At 46.0% G+C, this 20409-nt stretch overlaps 1 protein-coding gene across 14 annotated transcripts in view; it reads left to right on the plus strand.

The window, feature by feature from the left end:
- DOCK9 (dedicator of cytokinesis 9) overlaps window positions 1-20409 on the plus strand; it is a 513264-nt gene that overhangs the window by 187058 nt on the left and 305797 nt on the right. For all 14 annotated transcript variants that reach the window (XM_063953262.1, XM_063953265.1, XM_063953272.1 and 11 more), the window contains exons 3-4: window positions 1943-2032; window positions 9445-9527. In XM_063953262.1, coding sequence (XP_063809332.1) covers window positions 1943-2032; window positions 9445-9527 — 173 coding nt within the window. The remainder of the gene's footprint in view (window positions 1-1942; window positions 2033-9444; window positions 9528-20409) is intronic.

Consider the following 20409-nt stretch of genomic DNA (forward strand, 5'->3'; position numbering starts at 1 on the left):
GGTGCCTATTAACCCCTTCTCTACAACACTGGGGCAAATATTTAATTCACTGACCACCACTATTTGTAATGACCCTGGCCACATCTGTACATATTATATCACTACTTTTCTTGTATGTGGCTATAAAATGTTTGGAGCTTTAGGTTTAAAGAATAAACAATTGTCATTAATATTTTAATTTACTTGTATTTAATGCTTATTTTTTTTCATTTTAATAAGACTCTTTGTCTCTGATTTGTACATAACCAGGCTGATGTATTCTTTGTAGCTGTTGCTTTGTGAAATGTGTTTATGCTGATCACATCACTGAGCGTCCTGTGGGCATACTGTAGAGTTCTCATCTCATTTGTGTGTAATGATGGCTGGTATCTTGGTTACTACCTATAATGTTTTTAATAACATATGATCGACACACAACATACCATACAGATGCATAGGCATATTTTCCTCGCTTATATATGTGTACAAGAAAATAATTATACGGATTTCTAATGAGTCCTTGCAATATATAAGCTTTTTTCTTTCCACGAAGATCTGCTCAATCCATTTCCTTCGTTAAAACTTCCTGCTATTTATTTTTACCCCAAGTATTTGTTTAACTTTATAGCGATAGGAATCTCAAAAAGCTGTGGTCCTGGAAGCAGGAAGCCAAGCCCTTATGAGTACAAAGGTACTGGAAGTCTCTGCATCCGTCCCTTTTTAAAAACAAAATAAAGAGCATGTAGAGAAGCGCAGATGTCCATTTGCAGGGTCCTGGGGGTTTGTTTGAGAAAGACATTAAACCCCTCTTTGTATCCTGCTTATGGTGAGTAATGTAGGGAATATGAAGGAATGTTCCACATTGTGCTCCACATTAAACTTAGAAACATTTGTAGTAGGCAAGCAGCCGAAATATTATTGGTATATATGTATGTTGAAAATAGTGGCTATATGTATCCGGGTTTTATTATAATGTCCTATCCACTTCTACCACCAAATAATAGCAGCCAGTAACTAGTAGTATCAGTGGTAGGAATAAATCTAGGTCCTTCATCATTCTGATTATCCATTGAGTGTATTATGCTCTTCCCATATAACTGAGGACAAATTGTCCTGTTAAGCAGAGTTCCTGCGCACCTATTCAAGTAATAAAAGTGGAATGCAGATCTTGTTTGTGTTTAGTATGGGTAGGCAACATTTGTTTCCTTGGCCACGACTGATGCAACATACAGTATTACATGGTTGCTAACGTTAGCGGCGTCCCTGTCCTTCCCTTTATGAAGCTAATTTTTCTGGTTACATTACTAATTTGTAGTCTGGTGCAGGGCCTTAGCAAGGCATTACAGTGCCCTATGCTAGACCCCACCACTGCCCCTAAAACATGTGACATCATGTTGCCATGGAGCGAAGCATGAGCTGGACACCAGATGCGTACTAATGATTCACTGACAAGTACGTACGCCGGACAGCCTGGCCCAAGTGACTCCAGTGTAAGCTTAGCCCAATAGGATGTGGTTTCATCAGTGGTCTGTGTGGCACTCTGGGGGAAGGAGGACAAGCGAAAGGGGAGGAGTGGAATTGACCCCAGTGATACCACTCCTGGTTATTGTGTGTGCCTCTTGGGCATTCATCCTCACAAAGTAACTTTCATTAATGTGATAATTTAATAATAATTAGAATCCTAGTCCTGAATCACTTCAGTGCTGGTTTCCCTAGTACTGACTTCCTAGGTGGGGCTGAAGCTTCATCCATAATACAGATTTCATAAACTTAAGTAATGTGGCTGCTTAATGTTTTATTCAGTTTATTAACAAACCTGCATGGCTGCTGTTTTGTGGCATCAGGAATAAGAACAGCAGTTCTTTTTATGCTATTATTATATCTTCTAGGAAACCTCTTGATGTTGCGTTGTGTCTAAAAAGCAACTATTAGTGAATGTGTGCTTTCCCTTCCACCCTTGTAGATAGCAACATTAAGGCGCCAGGGTCGATATGTATGTTCAACAGTTCCTGACAATGCAGAGAAGGAAGCTCAGAGTCTCTTTGTCACAGAGGTAAGTTTGTTATTATTTACAATACTTCCACTATGTGTCTTAAGGTACTTCCACCGAGAAAGGTATAAAAATGACAACACATTGTGTGACCGTTAAAGCATACGGAAAATCTACTACACTACTTGGTTTCTCCCTCACAGCAAGTATCTGGTTCAAGATGTCAAGGAACAGTCTTAAAACCAAGGATGACTTCTTTGGTCAGCATGTGTACAGATATATTTATCAGTGTGAAGTTATTTGTTCTGTTACTTTACAGTAAGTTGGTTTTAGTAATATTTATCTTGTGAAAACTTGTTAAAAATTTTTTTTCTAGTATTTAAAGCACACTTTCCTCATTGAAGTCTGTGTGAGAATGGGGTTGGTATTTCAGTCTCTGTATATAAGGGTTGGGCTCTAAAGTTTTGTTTCGTTACAGGATTCTGGTATCCTGGTACCACTCCTGTTTTGCTGCTTGATGAATATACTCAGGCTGCACTTAGTCCTTGTAACTATTTTCCACTATTCCTATAGCAAACTATAAAAGAATATTTTCTTGTGCTTGACTTACAGTACATTTTTATGTCATTCTAAATGATGTAAGCAAGAAGAGGCTTGGTAGTTTGGCTGTGAAACTAAAAGTTCTTGCCTTTCTATATAGAATTTCACATTCATTGTTTAATTTAAAATATGTATGTATATAAAAAAAATCAGAGAAGGATTATCATATTTTAACGGATTGGGCGCAATAATCAATTGAATACCGCCCTATCTCCTATCTAAAGTGATGGGAGATTGCGGGGGCGATATTTAATTGTATATGTGATTCTCACTGATCACTAAAACTGCCATTTGGTGGCCCAAACGGGTCTTCTTTTGCGCATTTCAGCTCATTTCCAGGCTCCGGGGGATGCGAACAAGATATGAAGGTGCCAGAAGCCATCACGTCCGAACAGAGCTACAATTAAATTGCTCAGTTTGGGTTCCATCCAATGGCTGCCATGGAATATAGCGCTGATTGCTATCTAGGGGGGGTCGCCCAGTGTGTACCTGGCTTTAGACAAATAGGCAGATAGATCGGGTGCACAAATCCTTAATGTAGATAATACGGTTGCCTCTCACTGCCCCCCCCCCCCCCCTCCCTCTCTCTCTCCCTATCTCCCTCTCTCTGTCTCGTCAGATCTCAATGCTAAATCAAACCATTATCTTGAGTGTTGGGATCAATGATACTTTTTTCATCATGTCCTTCTCCACTCTCCCCAAGGTCTTCTGTTCTGTTTCTCTCTCCTGTTTTTAGTCTTTTCGTCTTTCAATATTTCTCTACATTCCTAGTGTCACACTTTCAGGCAACTTCCCCTCCTCACATTTCCAATTGTGTTTTATGGCCATCGTTTACCTGTACTGTGTTTGAAGTGGTATTCTATATAATTGTCTCTACTTAATGTAAAACCATTTTTCTCTGACGTCCTAAGTGGATGCTGGGGACTCCGTCAGGACCATGGGGAATAGCGGCTCCGCAGGAGACAGGGCACAAAAGTAAAAGCTTTAGGATCAGGTGGTGTGCACTGGCTCCTCCCCCTATGACTCTCCTCCAAGCCTCAGTTAGGTTTTTGTGCCCGGCCGAGAAGGGTGCAATCTAGGTGGCTCTCCTAAAGAGCTGCTTAGAGTAAAAGTTTTGTTAGGTTTTTTATTTTCAGTGAGTCCTGCTGGCAACAGGCTCACTGCAACGAGGGACTTAGGGGAGAAGAAGTGAACTCACCTGCGTGCAGGATGGATTGGCTTCTTAGGCTACTGGACACTAGCTCCAGAGGGACGATCACAGGTACAGCCTGGATGGGTCACCGGAGCCGCGCCGCCGACCCCCTTGCAGATGCTGAAGAGAGAAGAGGTCCAGAAATCGGCGGCTGAAGACTTCTCAGTCTTCATGAGGTAGCGCACAGCACTGCAGCTGTGCGCCATTGCTCTCAGCACACTTCACACCAACGGTCACTGAGGGTGCAGGGCGCTTGGGGGGGCGCCCTGGGCAGCAATGAAAGTACCTATGCTGGCTAAAAATACATCACATATAGCCCCTGGGGCTATATGGATGTATTTAACCCCTGCCAGGTTGTCAGAAAAACGGGAGAAGAAGCCCGCCGAAAAGGGGGCGGGGCCTATTCTCCTCAGCACACAGCGCCATTTTCCTACACAGCTCCGCTGCTAGGAAGGCTCCCAGGCTCTCCCCTGCACTGCACTATAGAAACAGGGTTAAAACAGAGAGGGGGGGCACTTATTTGGCGATATTATTATATATTAAGATGCTATAAGGGAAAACACTTATATAAGGTTGTCCCTGTATAATATAGCGTTTTGGTGTGTGCTGGCAAACTCTCCCTCTGTCTCCCCAAAGGGCTAGTGGGGTCCTGTCCTCTATCAGAGCATTCCCTGTGTGTGTGCTGTGTGTCGGTACGTGTGTGTCGACATGTATGAGGACGATGTTGGTGAGGAGGCGGAGCAATTGCCTGTAATGGTGATGTCACTCTCTAGGGAGTCGACACCGGAATGGATGGCTTATTTAGGGAATTACGTGATAATGTCAACACGCTGCAAGGTCGGTTGACGACATGAGACGGCCGGCAAACCAATTAGTACCTGTCCAGGCGTCTCAAACACCGTCAGGGGCTTTAAAACGCCCATTTACCTCAGTCGGTCGACACAGACACGGACACTGACTCCAGTGTCGACGGTGAAGAAACAAACGTATTTTCCATTTGGGCCACACGTTACATGTTAAGGGCAATGAAGGAGGTGTTACATATTTCTGATACTACAAGTACCACAAAAGAGGGTATTATGTGGGGTGTGAAAAAACTACCTGTAGTTTTTCCTGAATCAGATAAATGAAATGAAGTGTGTGATGATGCGTGGGTTTCCCCCGATAGAAAATTATTGGCGTTATACCCTTTCCCGCCAGAAGTTAGGGCGCGTTGGGAAACACCCCTTAGGGTGGATAAGGCGCTCACACGCTTATCAAAACAAGTGGCGTTACCGTCTCCAGATACGGCCGCCCTCAAGGAGCCAGCTGATAGGAGGCTGGAAAATATCCTAAAAAGTATATACACACATACTGGTGTTATACTGCGACCAGCGATCGCCTCAGCCTGGATGTGCAGCGCTGGGGTGGCTTGGTCGGATTCCCTGACTGAAAATATTGATACCCTTGACAGGGACAGTATTTTATTGACTATAGAGCATTTAAAGGATGCATTTCTATATATGCGAGATGCACAGAGGGATATTTGCACTCTGGCATCAAGAGTAAGTGCGATGTCCATATCTGCCAGAAGATGTTTATGGACACGACAGTGGTCAGGTGATGCAGATTCCAAACGGCACATGGAAGTATTGCCGTATAAAGGGGAGGAGTTATTTGGGATCGGACCTGGTGGCCACGGCAACAGCTGAAAAATCCACCTTTTTTACCCCAAGTCACATCTCAGCAGAAAAAGACACCGTCTTTTCAGCCTCAGTCCTTTCGTCTCCATAAGGGCAAGCAGGCAAAAGGCCAGTCATATCTGCCCAGGGATAGAGGAAAGGGAAGAAGACTGCAGCAGGCAGCCCATTCCCAGGAACAGAAGCCCTCCACCGCTTTTGCCAAGTCCTCAGCATGACCCTGGGGCCGTACAAGCGGACTCAGGTGCGGTGGGGGGTCGTCTCAAGAGTTTCAGCGCGCAGTGGGCTCACTCGCAAGTGGACCCCTGGATCCTACAAGTAGTATCCCAGGGGTACAGATTGGAAATTCGAGACGTCTCCCCCTCGCAGGTTCCTGAAGTCTGCTTTACCAACGTCTCCCTCCGACAGGGAGGCAGTATTGGAAACAATTCACAAGCTGTATTCCCAGCAGGTGATAATCAAAGTACCCCTCCTACAACAAGGAAAGGGGTATTATTCCACACTATATTGTGGTACTGAAGCCAGACGGCTCGGTGAGACCTATTCTAAATCTGAAATATTTGAACATTTACATACAAAGGTTCAAATCAAGATGGAGTCACTCGGAGCAGTGATAGCGAACCAGGAAGAAGGGGACTATATGGTGTCCCTGGACATCAAGGATGCTTACCTCCATGTCCCAATTTGCCCTTCTCACCAAGGGTACCTCAGGTTCGTGGTACAAAACTGTCACTATCAGTTTCAGACGCTGCCGTTTGGATTGTCCACGGCACCCCGGGTCTTTACCAAGGTAAATGCCGAAATGATGATTCTTCTTCAAAGAAAAGGCGTCTTAATTATCCCTTACTTGGACGATCTCCTGATAAGGGCAAGGTCCAGAGAACAGTTGGAGGTCGGAGTAGCACTATCTCAAGTAGTTCTACGACAGCACGGGTGGATTCTAAATATTCCAAAATCGCAGCTGTCTCCGACGACACGTCTGCTGTTCCTAGGGATGATTCTGGACACAGTCCAGAAAAAGGTGTTTCTCCCGGAGGAGAAAGCCAGGGAGTTATCCGAGCTAGTCAGGAACCTCCTAAAACCAGGAAAAGTGTCAGTGCATCATTGCACAAGGGTCCTGGGAAAAATGGTGGCTTCTTACGAAGCGATTCCATTCGGCAGATTTCACGCAAGAACTTTTCAGTGGGATCTGCTGGAAAAATGGTCCGGATCGCATCTTCAGATGCATCAGCTGATAACCCTGTCTCCAAGGACAAGGGTGTCTCTTCTGTGGTGGCTGCAGAGTGCTCATCTACTAAAGGGCCACAGATTCGGCATTCAGGACTGGGTCCTGGTGACCACGGATGCCAGCCTGAAAGGCTGGGGAGCAGTCACACAAGGAAAAAATTTCCAGGGAGTGTGATCAAGTCTGGAGACTTCTCTCCACATAAATATACTGGAGCTAAGAGCAATTTACAATGCTCTAAGCTTAGCAAGACCTCTGCTTCAAGGTCAGCCGGTATTGATCCAGTGGGACAACATCACGGCAGTCGCCCACGTAAACAGACAGGGCGGCACAAGAAGCAGGAGGGCATTGGCAGAAACTGCAAGGATTCTTCGCTGGGCGAAAAATCATGTGATAGCACTGTCAGCAGTGTTCATTCCGGGAGTGGACAACTGGGAAGCAGACTTCCTAAGCACGACCTCCACCCGGGAGAGTGGGGACTTCATCGGGAAGTCTTCCACATGATTGTGAACCGTTGGGAAAGACCAAAGGTGGACATGATGGCGTCCCGCCTGAACAAAAAACTGGACAGGTATTGCGCCAGGTCAAGAGACCCTCAGGCAATAGCTGTGGACGTTCTGGTAACACCGTGGGTGTACCAGTCGGTGTATGTGTTCCCTCCTCTGCTTCTCATACCTAAGGTACTGAGAATTATAAGACGTAGAGGAGTAAGAACTATACTCGTGGCTCCGGATTGGCCAAGAAGGACTTGGTACCCGGAACTTCAAGAGATGCTCACAGAGGACTCATGGCCTCTGCCGCTAAGAAGGGACTTGCTTCAGCAAGGACCCTGTCTGTTCCAAGACTTACCGCGGCTGCGTTTGACGGCATGGCGGTTGAACGCCGGATCCTAAGGGAAAAAGGCATTCCGGAAGAGGTCATTCCTACCCTGGTCAAAGCCAGGAAGGAGGTGACCGCACAACATTATCACCACATGTGGCGAAAATATGTTGCGTGGTGTGAGGCCAGGAAGTCCCCATGAAGAAATTTCAACTCGGTCGATTCCTGCATTTCCTGCAAACAGGAGTGTCTATGGGCCTCAAATTGGGGTCCATTAAGGTTCAAATTTCGGCCCTGTCGATTTTCTTCCAGAAAGAATTGGCTTCAGTTCCTGAAGTCCAGAAGTTTGTCAAGGGAGTACTGCATATACAACCCCCTTTTGTGCCTCCAGTGGCACTGTGGGATCTCAACGTAGTTCTGGGATTCCTCAAATCACATTGGTTTAAACCGCTCAAATCTGTGGATTTGAAATATCTCACATGGAAAGTGACCATGATGTTGGCCCTGGCCTCGGCCAGGAGAGTGTCAGAATTGGCGGCTTTGTCTCACAAAAGCCCATATCTGATTGTCCATTCGGACAGGGCAGAGCTGCGGACTCGTCCCCAGTTTCTCCCTAAGGTGGTGTCAGCGTTTCACCTGAACCAGCTTATTGTGGTACCTGCGGCTACTAGGGACTTGGAGGACTCCAAGTTGCTAGATGTTGTCAGGGCCCTGAAAATATAGGTTTCCAGGACGGCTGGAGTCAGGAAAACTGACTTGCTGTTATCCTGTATGCACCCAACAAACTGGGTGCTCTTGCTTCTAAGCAGACGATTGCTAGTTGGATGTGTAGTACAATTCAGCTTGCACATTCTGTGGCAGGCCTGCCACAGCCAAAATATGTAAATGCCCATTCCACAAGGAAGGTGGGCTCATCTTGGGCGGCTGCCCGAGGGGTCTCGGCTTTACAACTTTGCCGAGCTGCTACTTGGTCAGGGGCACACCCTGGCTGAGGAGGACCTGGAGTTCTCTCACTCGGTGCTGCAGAGTCATCCGCACTCTCCCGCCCGTTTGGGAGCTTTGGTATAATCCCCATGGTCCTGACGGAGTCCCCAGCATCCACTTAGGACGTCAGAGAAAATAAGAATTTACTTACCGATAATTCTATTTCTCGTAGTCCGTAGTGGATGCTGGGCGCCCATCCCAAGTGCGGATTGTCTGCAATACTTGTACATAGTTATTGTTACAAAAATCGGGTTATTATTGTTGTGAGCCATCTTTTCAGAGGCTCCGCTGTTATCATGCTGTTAACTGGGTTCAGATCACAGGTTGTACAGTGTGATTGGTGTGGCTGGTATGAGTCTTACCCGGGATTCAAAATCCTTCCTTATTGTGTACGCTCGTCCGGGCACAGTATCCTAACTGAGGCTTGGAGGAGGGTCATAGGGGGAGGAGCCAGTGCACACCACCTGATCCTAAAGCTTTTACTTTTGTGCCCTGTCTCCTGCGGAGCCGCTATTCCCCATGGTCCTGACGGAGTTCCCAGCATCCACTACGGACTACGAGAAATAGAATTATCGGTAAGTAAATTCTTATTTTAAGCTTTCAAAATGTATTTTGATGCTTATCATCACTATTATGCCTATCTTGCAGTTGGGTTGGCCTGCACGTTTTTATGATATGTTGCTTTTCTCTTTGAAACAAGCTATTAAAAAAAAAATATATATATATATAATGTGTGTGTGTTTTGTTGCCATACTCTGAAACAACCCCCCTCCCCCCCCCACCACCACCAATTTATGTTGTTCAAAAGAGAGTGTGAAAGTTACAGTGCAACCCTTTTTGTTACAGAGGAGAGGAAGGTGTAGTTCAAATCTGGACTACCCCTTTAATGCACTTATGACTTAACTGAAACAAAATGTATAATGTACTTGACATGCACAATCACTAAAATATTGTATCATTTTGATTTATCTATTAGTGCATAAAAACCTACAACTCCGATTGGCATGTTGTCACGTATAAATATGAAGAGTACTCGGGAGATTTTCGACAACTTTTAAGGTAAGTGTTTTAATATGACAGCTTCTGTTTCCCTTGTAAAGGTGATCTATACAAACAATTGTGGAATTTTGATGTTCTTCAAAGGAGAAGTCTCATTATAAGATTTAAAAGGAGTATTGTACAATAGACCCTTATTTCCTATCCTGGTTGGCAGGTTGTAACTTGACATTTTGTTTTACATTCAAGCAATAAAATACTACAATTTTCTCAGTTGTCAAATGTAGCAAGTGACTTATGTATCCCAGCTAGTGCAATATGAAGCTGTCTGATTGTGAGTCTACTTACATTTGTTACAGTTCTCCCTGTAGTGCCATGTAGGCTTCATCTAAGCAATTGTTGTTTGTTACAGAGAGTATTGTCGTTGCATTTCCGGAAAGTTTTCAGATAACACACATGTACAGAGAACCATTACCAGAAGAAATGGATAGGGAGGATTTGTGGTAGATGACGTCTGTCAGTTTATTAAGATGTATTGTCTTTTGCCTCTTATAAATCAATATTATTACATTCAAACCACTGTAAGTGTTGAATCGAAGGGCCTCCTGCTGCCTCATAAAGTCATTTTTGATAACTGCACTTTTAATCTCAGACAGTCCATATACAGTATTTTTGCTGTATTGTGATGGTGATTGAAAAAGTGTTTACCACCTGTTACTAACTGTGTGTGTTTAAATGATTTGTGCTGTAGTTAAGAATGCATGCTGCTGTTAATATTATCTGTGCTGTAATGACTGAAGACTACACTTCATGTCATCCCTCATCCCTGATGAAATATTTTCATTTGCACAAGTTTTTTTGTTTTGTTACATTATGCTCCAGAATTGCTTCTCGTGCGCCACGCTGTTTAAACCTAGACAGAGCTTTTACATTTTCAGTAACTGGCATGTTTGCTTACCAGGAGTCTGCAGGGAAATTATTTGACCTTACTGTATCTTTTTTTCTGAAAAAGCAGCCTTAAGAATCCGTCAGTTTGTTCTCATGATACAGTGCAAGAACAGAAGCATGCAATTAATGGCTAATCAATGCCAGTCCTCTAGGAGACATATCTTTTCCTCAAGAGACAATTCAAAGCTAAAAATCCTGTTTTGGCTATGAAATGATTGCTTTGTAGCTATAAATATTGATAAAAGCAGACTTGCTATGGATAGTTGGGCTAAGTTTGGAGTATTGCTCGCTGAGACTATTTGCAGTGCTCAATTTAGCATGATTCCCGCTATAGATATGTCATTCAATGAGATGTGGATAAGCAAATTCTCTCCAAAAGCTTGTTCAGGTAGATTGTTGCAGTTCCTGTCCATGTGGTGGAGCGCCTGGCAGTCCCCATGTGTTGCAGGTGAAAACTTTGCACACAATCTTTCTACGTTCTAGCTGCATTTTATTAAAACAAACAGGGAATTTATTAATTTGTGCAATTTATAACTAGTGCAGGTGTTCTCAAACTGTGTGTCATGGCACCCTGAGGGGCATCGGGGAACTTGTAGGGGTTCCTTGGGTTGGTGGTCCAGGACCAATTCAAATTAATTGTGGTCAGTTTAATAGGTAAAACCAGTGCTGGTGGCTGTCAATCATAAAATATGTGGACAAACAGGAGCAAATCTTGTCCCTCACCACATAATTGAACCTAATCATGATCTATAAACACAGTTTACTTAATTTAATTTCTGCAGCGGGGTACACTGGGTTCCACAGGGATAACATCAGGGTGTAGAGTAGGATCTTGATCCGAGGCACCAACAGGCTAAAAGCTTTGACTGTTCCCAAGATGCTCAGCGCTGCCTCCTTTATAACCACGCCTCCGTGCACAGGAGCTCAGTTTGTAAGGTGCCGCAGTGCAGGACACTGACAGGCAGGGCTGCTCCAGCAGCCCTGATAAGAGCTTTTTTAAAGAAGATAGAAGACTTCAAGGGCTGCAGCATAGGCATTCACAGTGCTAGATGTCATTTTGACATCTCATGCTGCTGCTCCATCACCTCCCCCGGCCGCGCTGTATACACCCACGTCCTGGTTGCCGGGTACTTGAAGCGGGGGGCTCCGGTTCTTCTGGTCAGGCACACACACTCACCGCAGCTCTCCGGGATCGCGTAGCCGCATCAAGGGTGGAGGTAAGAGGGTCCCCCAGGCGGGACCCGCTGTAAATCGCGATCCGGCACGGCCTTTAGGAGGCGGGCCGCGCACGCTGGTTTGGACACTGTGTTGGTGCAGGGACCCCACTAGACCACCAAGGGCACAGATCGGATTCTCTCAAAAATCCGTTTGCAAAGGCCCGCAGTACCCAGTGGTGAAGTCCAGCAAGGGGATAAGGCTCTGACCTGTAGCCCTTCCCCCAGCCCCAGGGCTCCATTTAGAGTAAATGTTCCGGCCCTGGAGCGGCATCTCTCTCACTCCCTGTCGGTGTTTGGGCGCCATTACACATGATGACCCGATTCTGGGACTGCATGGGCAAAGTCACCTCTGTAAAGCCGCCTGCATCATCAGCGCTGTGCATTTTACAGGACACTCAAGTATCCTACATGTCTTTTGATAGTGTTAGTTAAGAAACAGTGCATTAGTACAGGGCTATTTAGTACCCTGTGATATACATCCAGTCTTTACTGTGCATTGATATATCTATAAGTCTATATAGCTTTACATAGTACTACTTAGTATTGCTAGTCCAGTGCAGTTTTATTGTTTGTCATAATTTCTGCATTATACATGTGACTGTGTGTGCATATAGCTGCTGTGTGATATGTACTTCGTGTATCTCACTCATATTGCTATCCCTATATTCTGTACCCTGAGGGGAGCTAAGTGCGTCAGGGTTGTTAGTTGATATAGGTATTTTCACAGGATATACTTATTTTGTATTTTTCTCTGTGATTTTCAGTCACACTGCACAGGGGGTTCTTGGTTAGGTATTATATCTGCTGATATTGTACTGTGTAGCCTGTGGTTTACGCTTTCATATCATGTCAGCTACAAGGGGCGATGGTTCTGTGGCTGATCCCGCAATACGCGGTGGTGATACCACAGATGCATTAGAGGAAAATATAGCAGCGGAGGGTTCAGGTTCTTCGTGTTCCTTCTAGAATTAATATTGGGCAGGGCGCTGGACTCCGGGGGCACATTGGCGTGCGCCCGAAATAGGGGCATGGCCATGTAAATTAGGGGGCGTGGTCACGCCAACAGCATTTTGGTGAGCGGTGCGGCCCACAGACGTTGCTATAGGGGGCGTCTGTGGCCGTCGATGTCACTGTTGGGGGCATGCCCAGCACCTCCGTCGGTACTGGGCTTCCCCCAGCTCTAGCGGGCGGCTGTTCTAGCAGGGCGCCGCAAAAGGGGCAGGGCGGATTTTGATTTTTAAAAATCGGGCGGCGCCCTGCTAAAACAGCCTAGCGTGAACACTAGGTTCTGGGAGTCCCTTACCCCCCAGTCAGTCTGTAGCAATGGGGGCACATCACGACCTGCCTTGGGCTCCTTTCTCTAATTTACGGACTACGCTGGTAACTAGACTTACGCCCCCTATGGGACCTCACGTGCCTTTACAGCCACATATCGTCCCTGCGGGTAATCCGCCATGGGCAAATCTCCATTCCACTCAGTTACTGCAATTGAATCAATCATTGACTAAACAAAAGTCTAACCCTCGACCGCCTAAGACCAAGGGGTCCGCTAAGTGGTCCTTTACTTCCTCACAATCCACTCATGTTTCAGATACTTCGTCCGATGAGGATGGCGTGTATACTGACCCCACAGACACTGATCCAGATGCTTCTTATGGGGAGTCTGTTTCACAGGTGGATGTTCTTGACCTATTAGAGGCTATCAGGCTGATTCTTCAAATTGATGATGACCCAGAACCTGTTGTTACCTCTAAGAAACCTGACAGACTCAAACGTCGGAAGGTTACCAAATTAATTTTGCTCATTCTGACCATTTCGTTGATATACGTCAGGAATCCTGGGAGAATGCAGGAAAGAAATTCACACATCACAAGAAGATGCTAGCTCGCTATCCCCTCGCTGCAGAGTTAAGTAAAAATTGGGAAACGCCGCCGCCGGTGGATTCGGAAGTCGCTCGGCTGGTGGTGTCCTCTGCTCTGCCTGTCACTACCGTTACTTCTCTGAAGGAAGCGATGGATAAGCGTGTGGAGGGTTGCTTAAAGTCTATTTGTACCCTTGCGGGAGCTCTGCATCGGCCCACTATTGCGGCTACTTGGGCTGCAGAAGCTATTGAAGCGTGGGCTCAGGAGGTGGAAGCAGAGCTGCCATCCAATTTTTCTAATCACGTTAGACAATGTGGTCGATTCAATTCACCAACAGTTGAATAGCGCCGGGAATTAGCTCCCGGTGCTATTCAATACAGCGCCAAGTGACACTCCATTGTCGGGAACTCTTCTCTCACCCCCGGTGGATGAGAGAAGAAATCCAACAAAAGTGCTGCCGCGCGGCCGGCGCGAGGCTGATTCTGTCGGCCTGGGTACGGGAAGTAGTCACTCACGGATACACCATATCCTTCAAGAAATGTCCCCCTCATCAATTTTTCCTGACAAACATCCCTTCAGATCAGGTAAAGGCAAAAACTCTTCATTTGGTGGTACAGTCCCTCCTGGACACAGGAGTGGTAGTGCCGGTGCCTCCGGATCAGAGAGGCAGGGGGTACTATTCACCGCTGTTCCTAGTCCCGAAACCGAATGGTTCCTTCCGGCCCATTCTCAACCTCAAGTCTTTGAACAAATTTGTGAAGGTCTCCAAGTTTCGTATGGAAACTCTTCGCTCTATTGTTCTGGCTTTGGAGCCCGGGGACTATATGGTATCCCTGGATATACAGGATGCTTACTTCCATATTCTTATTGCCATGTCGCATCAGCAATACCTGCGGTTTGCTATTGGCACCCTCCATTATCAATTCCGGGCCTTACCTTTTGGATTGACCATGGCTCCGCGATTCTTCACCAAGGTCATGGCGGTGATGACGGCACTGCTCTGCCGTCAGGGTATCAGGATCCTACCGTATCTGGACGATTTGTTGATTCTTGCGAATTCCCCAGAAGTTCTCCTCCGTCATTTGGATCTGACGGCCCAGTTTCTGTAAGCCCACGGGTGGCTCATCAACTGGAAGAAATTTTCCATGGTCCTTGCTCAGGGCATGGTGCACCTGGGGGCATTGTTGGACACTCCCAACCAGCGATTGTTCTTGTCACAGGAGAAGGTCCTGAACCTTCAGGACAGGATTCGATGGTTCCTCTCTCGCCCACGAGTGTCGATAAACTCGGCGGTACAAGTACTAGGCCTCATGGTGTCTGCTTTCGACATGGTAGAGTACACTCAATTTTATTCTCGCCCTCTGCAGAAGATGATTCTTGCAAAGTGGGACGGCCTGCCTCACCGGATCAGGTCTCAAATGATCTCCTTGTCTACGGAGGTTCGTCTGTCACTGAGTTGGTGGCTGCAGGATCAACGATTGAGCAGGGGTCGTCCCTTCTGGATCTCCAACTAGGTTCTCCTGACGACAACGGATGCCAGTCTGAGGGTTTGGGGTGCGGTGTTTGAGCAACACTCTCTTCAGGGTTGGTGGACCAGGGAGGAGTCTCTCCTCCCGATAAACATTCTGGAATTGCGGGCCTTGTTCAATGCTCTGAACCTGGTCCAGTATCTGATACAGAACAGGCCTGTTCAAGTACAGTCGGACAACGCCACCACGGTGGCATACATAAATAATCAAGGCGACACTCGAAGCCGCATGGCAATGATGGAAGTGTCCAGGATTCTTCAGTGGGCAGAACGCCATCTGCCAGCCATATCGGCAGTGTTCATTCCGGGGGTCCTCAACTGGGAAGCGGACTTCCTCGGTCGTCAGGACGTTCATGCCAGAGAGTGGAGCCTCCATCCAGAAGTATTTCAACTCCTAGTGGACAAGTGGGGCCTACCAGACGTAGACCTGATGGCCTCTCGACACAATCACAAGGTTCCGGTCTTCGGAGCAAGGACAAGGGATCCTCAAGCAGCGTTCGTGGAGGCACAGGCAATTCCATGGAACTTTCAGCTGACGTACGTGTTCCCTCCGGTGTCACTCCTGCCCAGAATAATACAGAAGTTCAAGCAAGAAGGAGGAATCCTACTTCTGATCGCTCCAGCGTGGCCCAGGCGGCATTGGTTCTCAGACCTACAGGGTCTCTCGTTAGAGCGTTCTCTCATTTCCGCAACGTCCCGACCTCCTCGTTCGGGGCCCTTGTGTATACCAGGATTTGGCCCGGTTGGCTTTGACGGTGTGGCTCTTGAAGCTTCAGTTCTGAGGGCCAAAGGATTTTCTGAGGCGGTCATTCAAATTATGTTGAAGGCCCGTAAACCGGCTTCTGCTCGGATTTATCATAGGGTCTGGAATTCTTACTTTGCTTGGTACGCATCTAACAATCATGACACTTACAAGTTTAGTACGGCCAAGCTGTTGGCTTTCCTGCAACAGGGCCTGGACTTAGTCCTTCGTCTGGCCTCCCTCAAGGTTCATATTTCTGCCTTGTTGGTATGGTTTCAGAGAAAAATTGCGACTCTGCCTGATGTTCATACATTCACTCATGGTGTTTTATGGATTCAACCTCCCTATGTCCAACCTGTGGCTCCTTGGGATTTGTCGGTGGTTCTGGAGGCCTTGCAAGAGTCTCCGTTTGAACCTCTGGACCTTAAGTGGCTTACTCTAAAGATCTTGTTTCCGCTGGCTATTGCCTCTGCTAGATGGGTTTCAGACTTGGGTGCCTTATACTGTCTGTCACTATGTCTGATTTTTCACCGTGACTGGTCGGTTCTTAGGACACGCCCTGGTTATCTACCTAAGGTGGTGTCTTCTTTCCACCTTAACCAAGAGATTGTGGTTCCAGCCTTTATCTCTACTGAGCGGTCTTTGGATGTGGTATGGGCTCTCCGTATCTATGTGAAGAGGACAGCCTCTGTTAGGAAGTCTGATTCTCTCTTTGTACTTTTTGGTTTTCACAAACGTGGCTGGCCTGCGAATAAGCAGACCATGGCCAGATGGATTAGAATAGTGATTGCACAAGCTTATGTACAGGCTGGTCTTCCAGCTCCTGCTACCATTAAAAACCCATTCTACTCTGTCTGTTTGACCTTCTTGGGCGGCCCGCCGTGGTGCGACCCTTGAGCAATTGTGCAAGGAGGCTATGTGGTCCTCAGTGAACACGTTCATAAGGTTCTATGCCTTTGATACTTCCGCCTCCCAGGATGCCTCCTTTGGACGCCGGGTTCTTGTGCCCGCTGCCGTGCGTCCCCTCCCATGAGGAACTGCTTTAGGACATCCCTGATGTTATCCCTGTGGAACCCAGTGTACCCAGCTGCAGAAAAGTAGATTTATGGTAAGAACTTACCTTTGCTAAATCTCTTTCTGTGAGGTACACCGGGTTCCACAGGGCTCCCACCCTGACGCACTTAGCTTCTTTGGGTTTGTATGGCATTAGCCACTGATACCTTCTCCTGTCGTGAGAATGTGGTGTATGTGGCTACTAACGGTTGTCGTCTTTTACCTGCTACTGCGTTGGACTGGTTAACAAAAACTGAGCTCCTGTGCACGGAGGCGGGGTTATAGAGGAGGCGGCGCTGAGCATCTTGGGAACAGTCAAAGCTTTTAGACTGTTGGTGCCTCCGATCAAGATCCTACTCTACTCCCTGCTGTTATCCTTGTGGAACCCAGTGTACCCCGCTGCAGAAAGAGATTTAACAAATGTAAGTTCTTACCATAAATCTCATTATTTCTTTCTAAATTTCTCAATAAGAATTTTTTGGCCTAGGGGTGCCGTGAAAGAAAATCTGATACTCTAGGGCGCCGTGATTCAAAAAAGTATGAGAGCCGCTGAATCAGTGTGTTCTAGTGCTTATTAAATGCATTGTTAAATCTGACAATGGGCACCTGATAGACAAAACATTTACTTACAACTATTGCGACTGTCCTCTGTAATTAATCTATATTTAAGCAAGAAGCAGTGTGGCGATTTATGCTGGTAATCATTTGTTTAAAGTTTATGCCTAAAGAGGAAGTTAAACAGGAATTTGAGTTTCAAACAAAGAATACTGTACACCCCCGATCATACAAACGTGTCCTTGTTCTTTTCTTCTTCTTTTAAAGAAAAAAGAGATCTAAGTACTGTATGTCCGTTGTAGCTGCATATTGTGTGTTGTGGGTGGTACCAGCTTTTTCAAAGTTGCTACCAACAACCTGTCTGTAATCAAATGCAGTTGGTACTGTTAAGTAAACAGCACAGAATTGATCCTGAGCGTAAATTACATGGCTATCTTGTAGCTGTTTGTAATCCATAATTTACAGTAGCTTTTTTTGACGTTAAAAGTCCTGTTTCCATCTTAAACATTTGGTGAGTATGTGATTGTGCTGATGAGGGAGTATAAAGACATTCCAGAGTCCAGATGTGCTCCATAAGAATGCTGCAGACGTATGTGTAGCTGACATCAGACATTATCAAACACAGCCTGCAGATCACAGAATAGTATCTTTAAATATGTTAGGAGGAAAGCAAAGCATTGGATTTAAGATTGCGCAATAATTTGTGCAAATACAGGAAAGCATAAGGTAGAGATTATTGAGAAACAAAGTCTGAGGGTCAGTGTCCTTTAAAGGAAAATGCTGGAACTGAGTGTTCCAAGTAAAGAGAGTCTGTGTATACATCCAATGTCCTGGCCCTCCTAGCATAGCAGGATCCTGGAGTCTATGGAGAGCTAGCATCAGTGGAGGATGGGGAGATTGGCAGTGACTCATTTACAGTTTCCCATCCACCTCACAGAGAAACCTGTGATGTGGACACCCGGGGGGAATTCACAGCAAGTGCACAGAATATGCACCGCATAGCAGAACCTTTTTTTTTTTTTTTTTTTTCAAACTTGGATTTCACAATCACAAAACCACTCCTTTTTAGACAAATATTTCTTTTAGCCCCTGTGTCACTGTTTATTTCTTTAGTTGCAATTTTTCAGTCCCCATCCAAAGCAGTACTAAGCTATTTAGTGTATAAAGCCTCAACATTTACCACAGCAGGTATCAATTTATGCAGTTAGTGCACATCTCTGATTTTCTTTGTGCTATGTATAGAATCTGTCAGCTATGAAGAAAAATACATGTCCTATGTCTTTGCGGCCATATATCTTAGATATGCAGAAGTAGTATCTCTTGGAGAAAATATCCAGTTCAGAGCGACACCTGTATGCAACATTTTGAAAATATTGATGATTTGGTAGTGTGGCTCTCGTGGGCCTACGTGGAATGATGGAATCTACCCATTAATACAATCCGCTATTATCAGGTGTACACAAATTCGTTTATACTACGGAGGTCAGGTTCCATGTTTCCACTAACTACACAAGTAAGCCTGTTGGAGAAACCTCATTATCGCCGTACTAAGGCTATCCATTTAATAGGATTTTTATGTACACAAATGTCCAATCTGAGTCACATACGTTACCAGATTTTACGAATTGTTTTACTTAGACACTTTGATGAATATAATGTTCAATTGTACAGTCTGTAACCCTTACTTGGCTGATTGCAGTGCTGCTTTGTGCAGGTGCACTTAATAGATAATGAGAACTCCCCACCTCATGTTCTTGTGCACGTACTCTCATAAAAGCAACAAGTGCTTAGTACTGAGGCTTGGCTGATGCTCTTGTAAATGCTTCTGGTAGAAACCATAACGTTCCTGGCCCAGCCTTCTCTCCTCTTATGAAACCTGAATGCTCCTTTGCTGATTTAAAGAGTTTCTTTTTCTAATAAATTACTGATCGGTTTAGTTATTTTGTAAATTAAATATAAGATTTTGCAACACAGGGTCATTATTATATATGTTACTTTTTGTGAACTTTTAATTACATTAATAGCTGAGCAATTGAGAGGCACTTTCATGACTTTCATGCAGAGGTGCAGTTGGAAAGTACAATGCAGAAAGTTATGGGGCTGAGACCTACGTATGTAAAACATAATACACTCATGTCCCTTATCTCATTTAAATGATTTTACTCCACTAAATGAAACCTAATTTCTCTAACGTCCTAATGGATGCTGGGGACTCCGTAAGGACCATGGGGAATAGCGGGCTCCGCAGGAGACTGGGCACTCTAAAGAAAGATTTAGTACTATCTGGTGTGCACTGGCTCCTCCCTCTATGCCCCTCCTCCAGTTAGAATCTGTGCCCGGCCGAGCTGGGTGCTCCTAGTGGGCTCTCCTGAGCTTGCTAGAAAAGAAAGTATTTTTTTAGGTTTTTTTGTTTTCAGAGAGCTTCTGCTGGCAACAGACTCTCTGCTACGAGGGACTGAGGGGAGAGAAGCAAATCTACTCACGGCAGCTAGGTAGTGCTTCTTAGGCTACTGGACACCATTAGCTCCAGAGGGATCGAACACAGGTACCTAACCTTGATCGTCCGTTCCCGGAGCCGCGCCGCCGTCCCCCTCGCAGAGCCAGAAGAACAGAAGCAGCAGAAGCATGAAGACATCGAAATCGGCGGCTGAAGACTCCTGTCTTCACTTAAGGTAGCGCACAGCACTGCAGCTGTGCGCCATTGCTCCCACAGCACACCGCACACTCCGGTCACTGTAGGGTGCAGGGCGCAGGGGGGGGGGGGGGCGCCCTGGGCAGCAATTAAGTACCTTTTTTGCAAAAAGAGACATATATACAGTCTGGGACTGTATATATGCCCGAGCCCCCGCCATTTTTTACACATTAAAGCGGGACAGAAGCCCGCCGCTGAGGGGGCGGGGCCTTCTTCCTCAGCACACCAGCGCCATTTTCTCTTCACAGCTCCGCTGGAAGGACGCTCCCCAGGCTCTCCCCTGCAGTATACAGGTGCATTAAAGGGTAAAAAAGAGAGGGGGGGCACATAAATTTAGGCGCAATATAT

This window comes from Pseudophryne corroboree, chromosome 2 (assembly GCF_028390025.1).
Source record: "Pseudophryne corroboree isolate aPseCor3 chromosome 2, aPseCor3.hap2, whole genome shotgun sequence".
NCBI lineage: Eukaryota > Metazoa > Chordata > Amphibia > Anura > Myobatrachidae > Pseudophryne > Pseudophryne corroboree.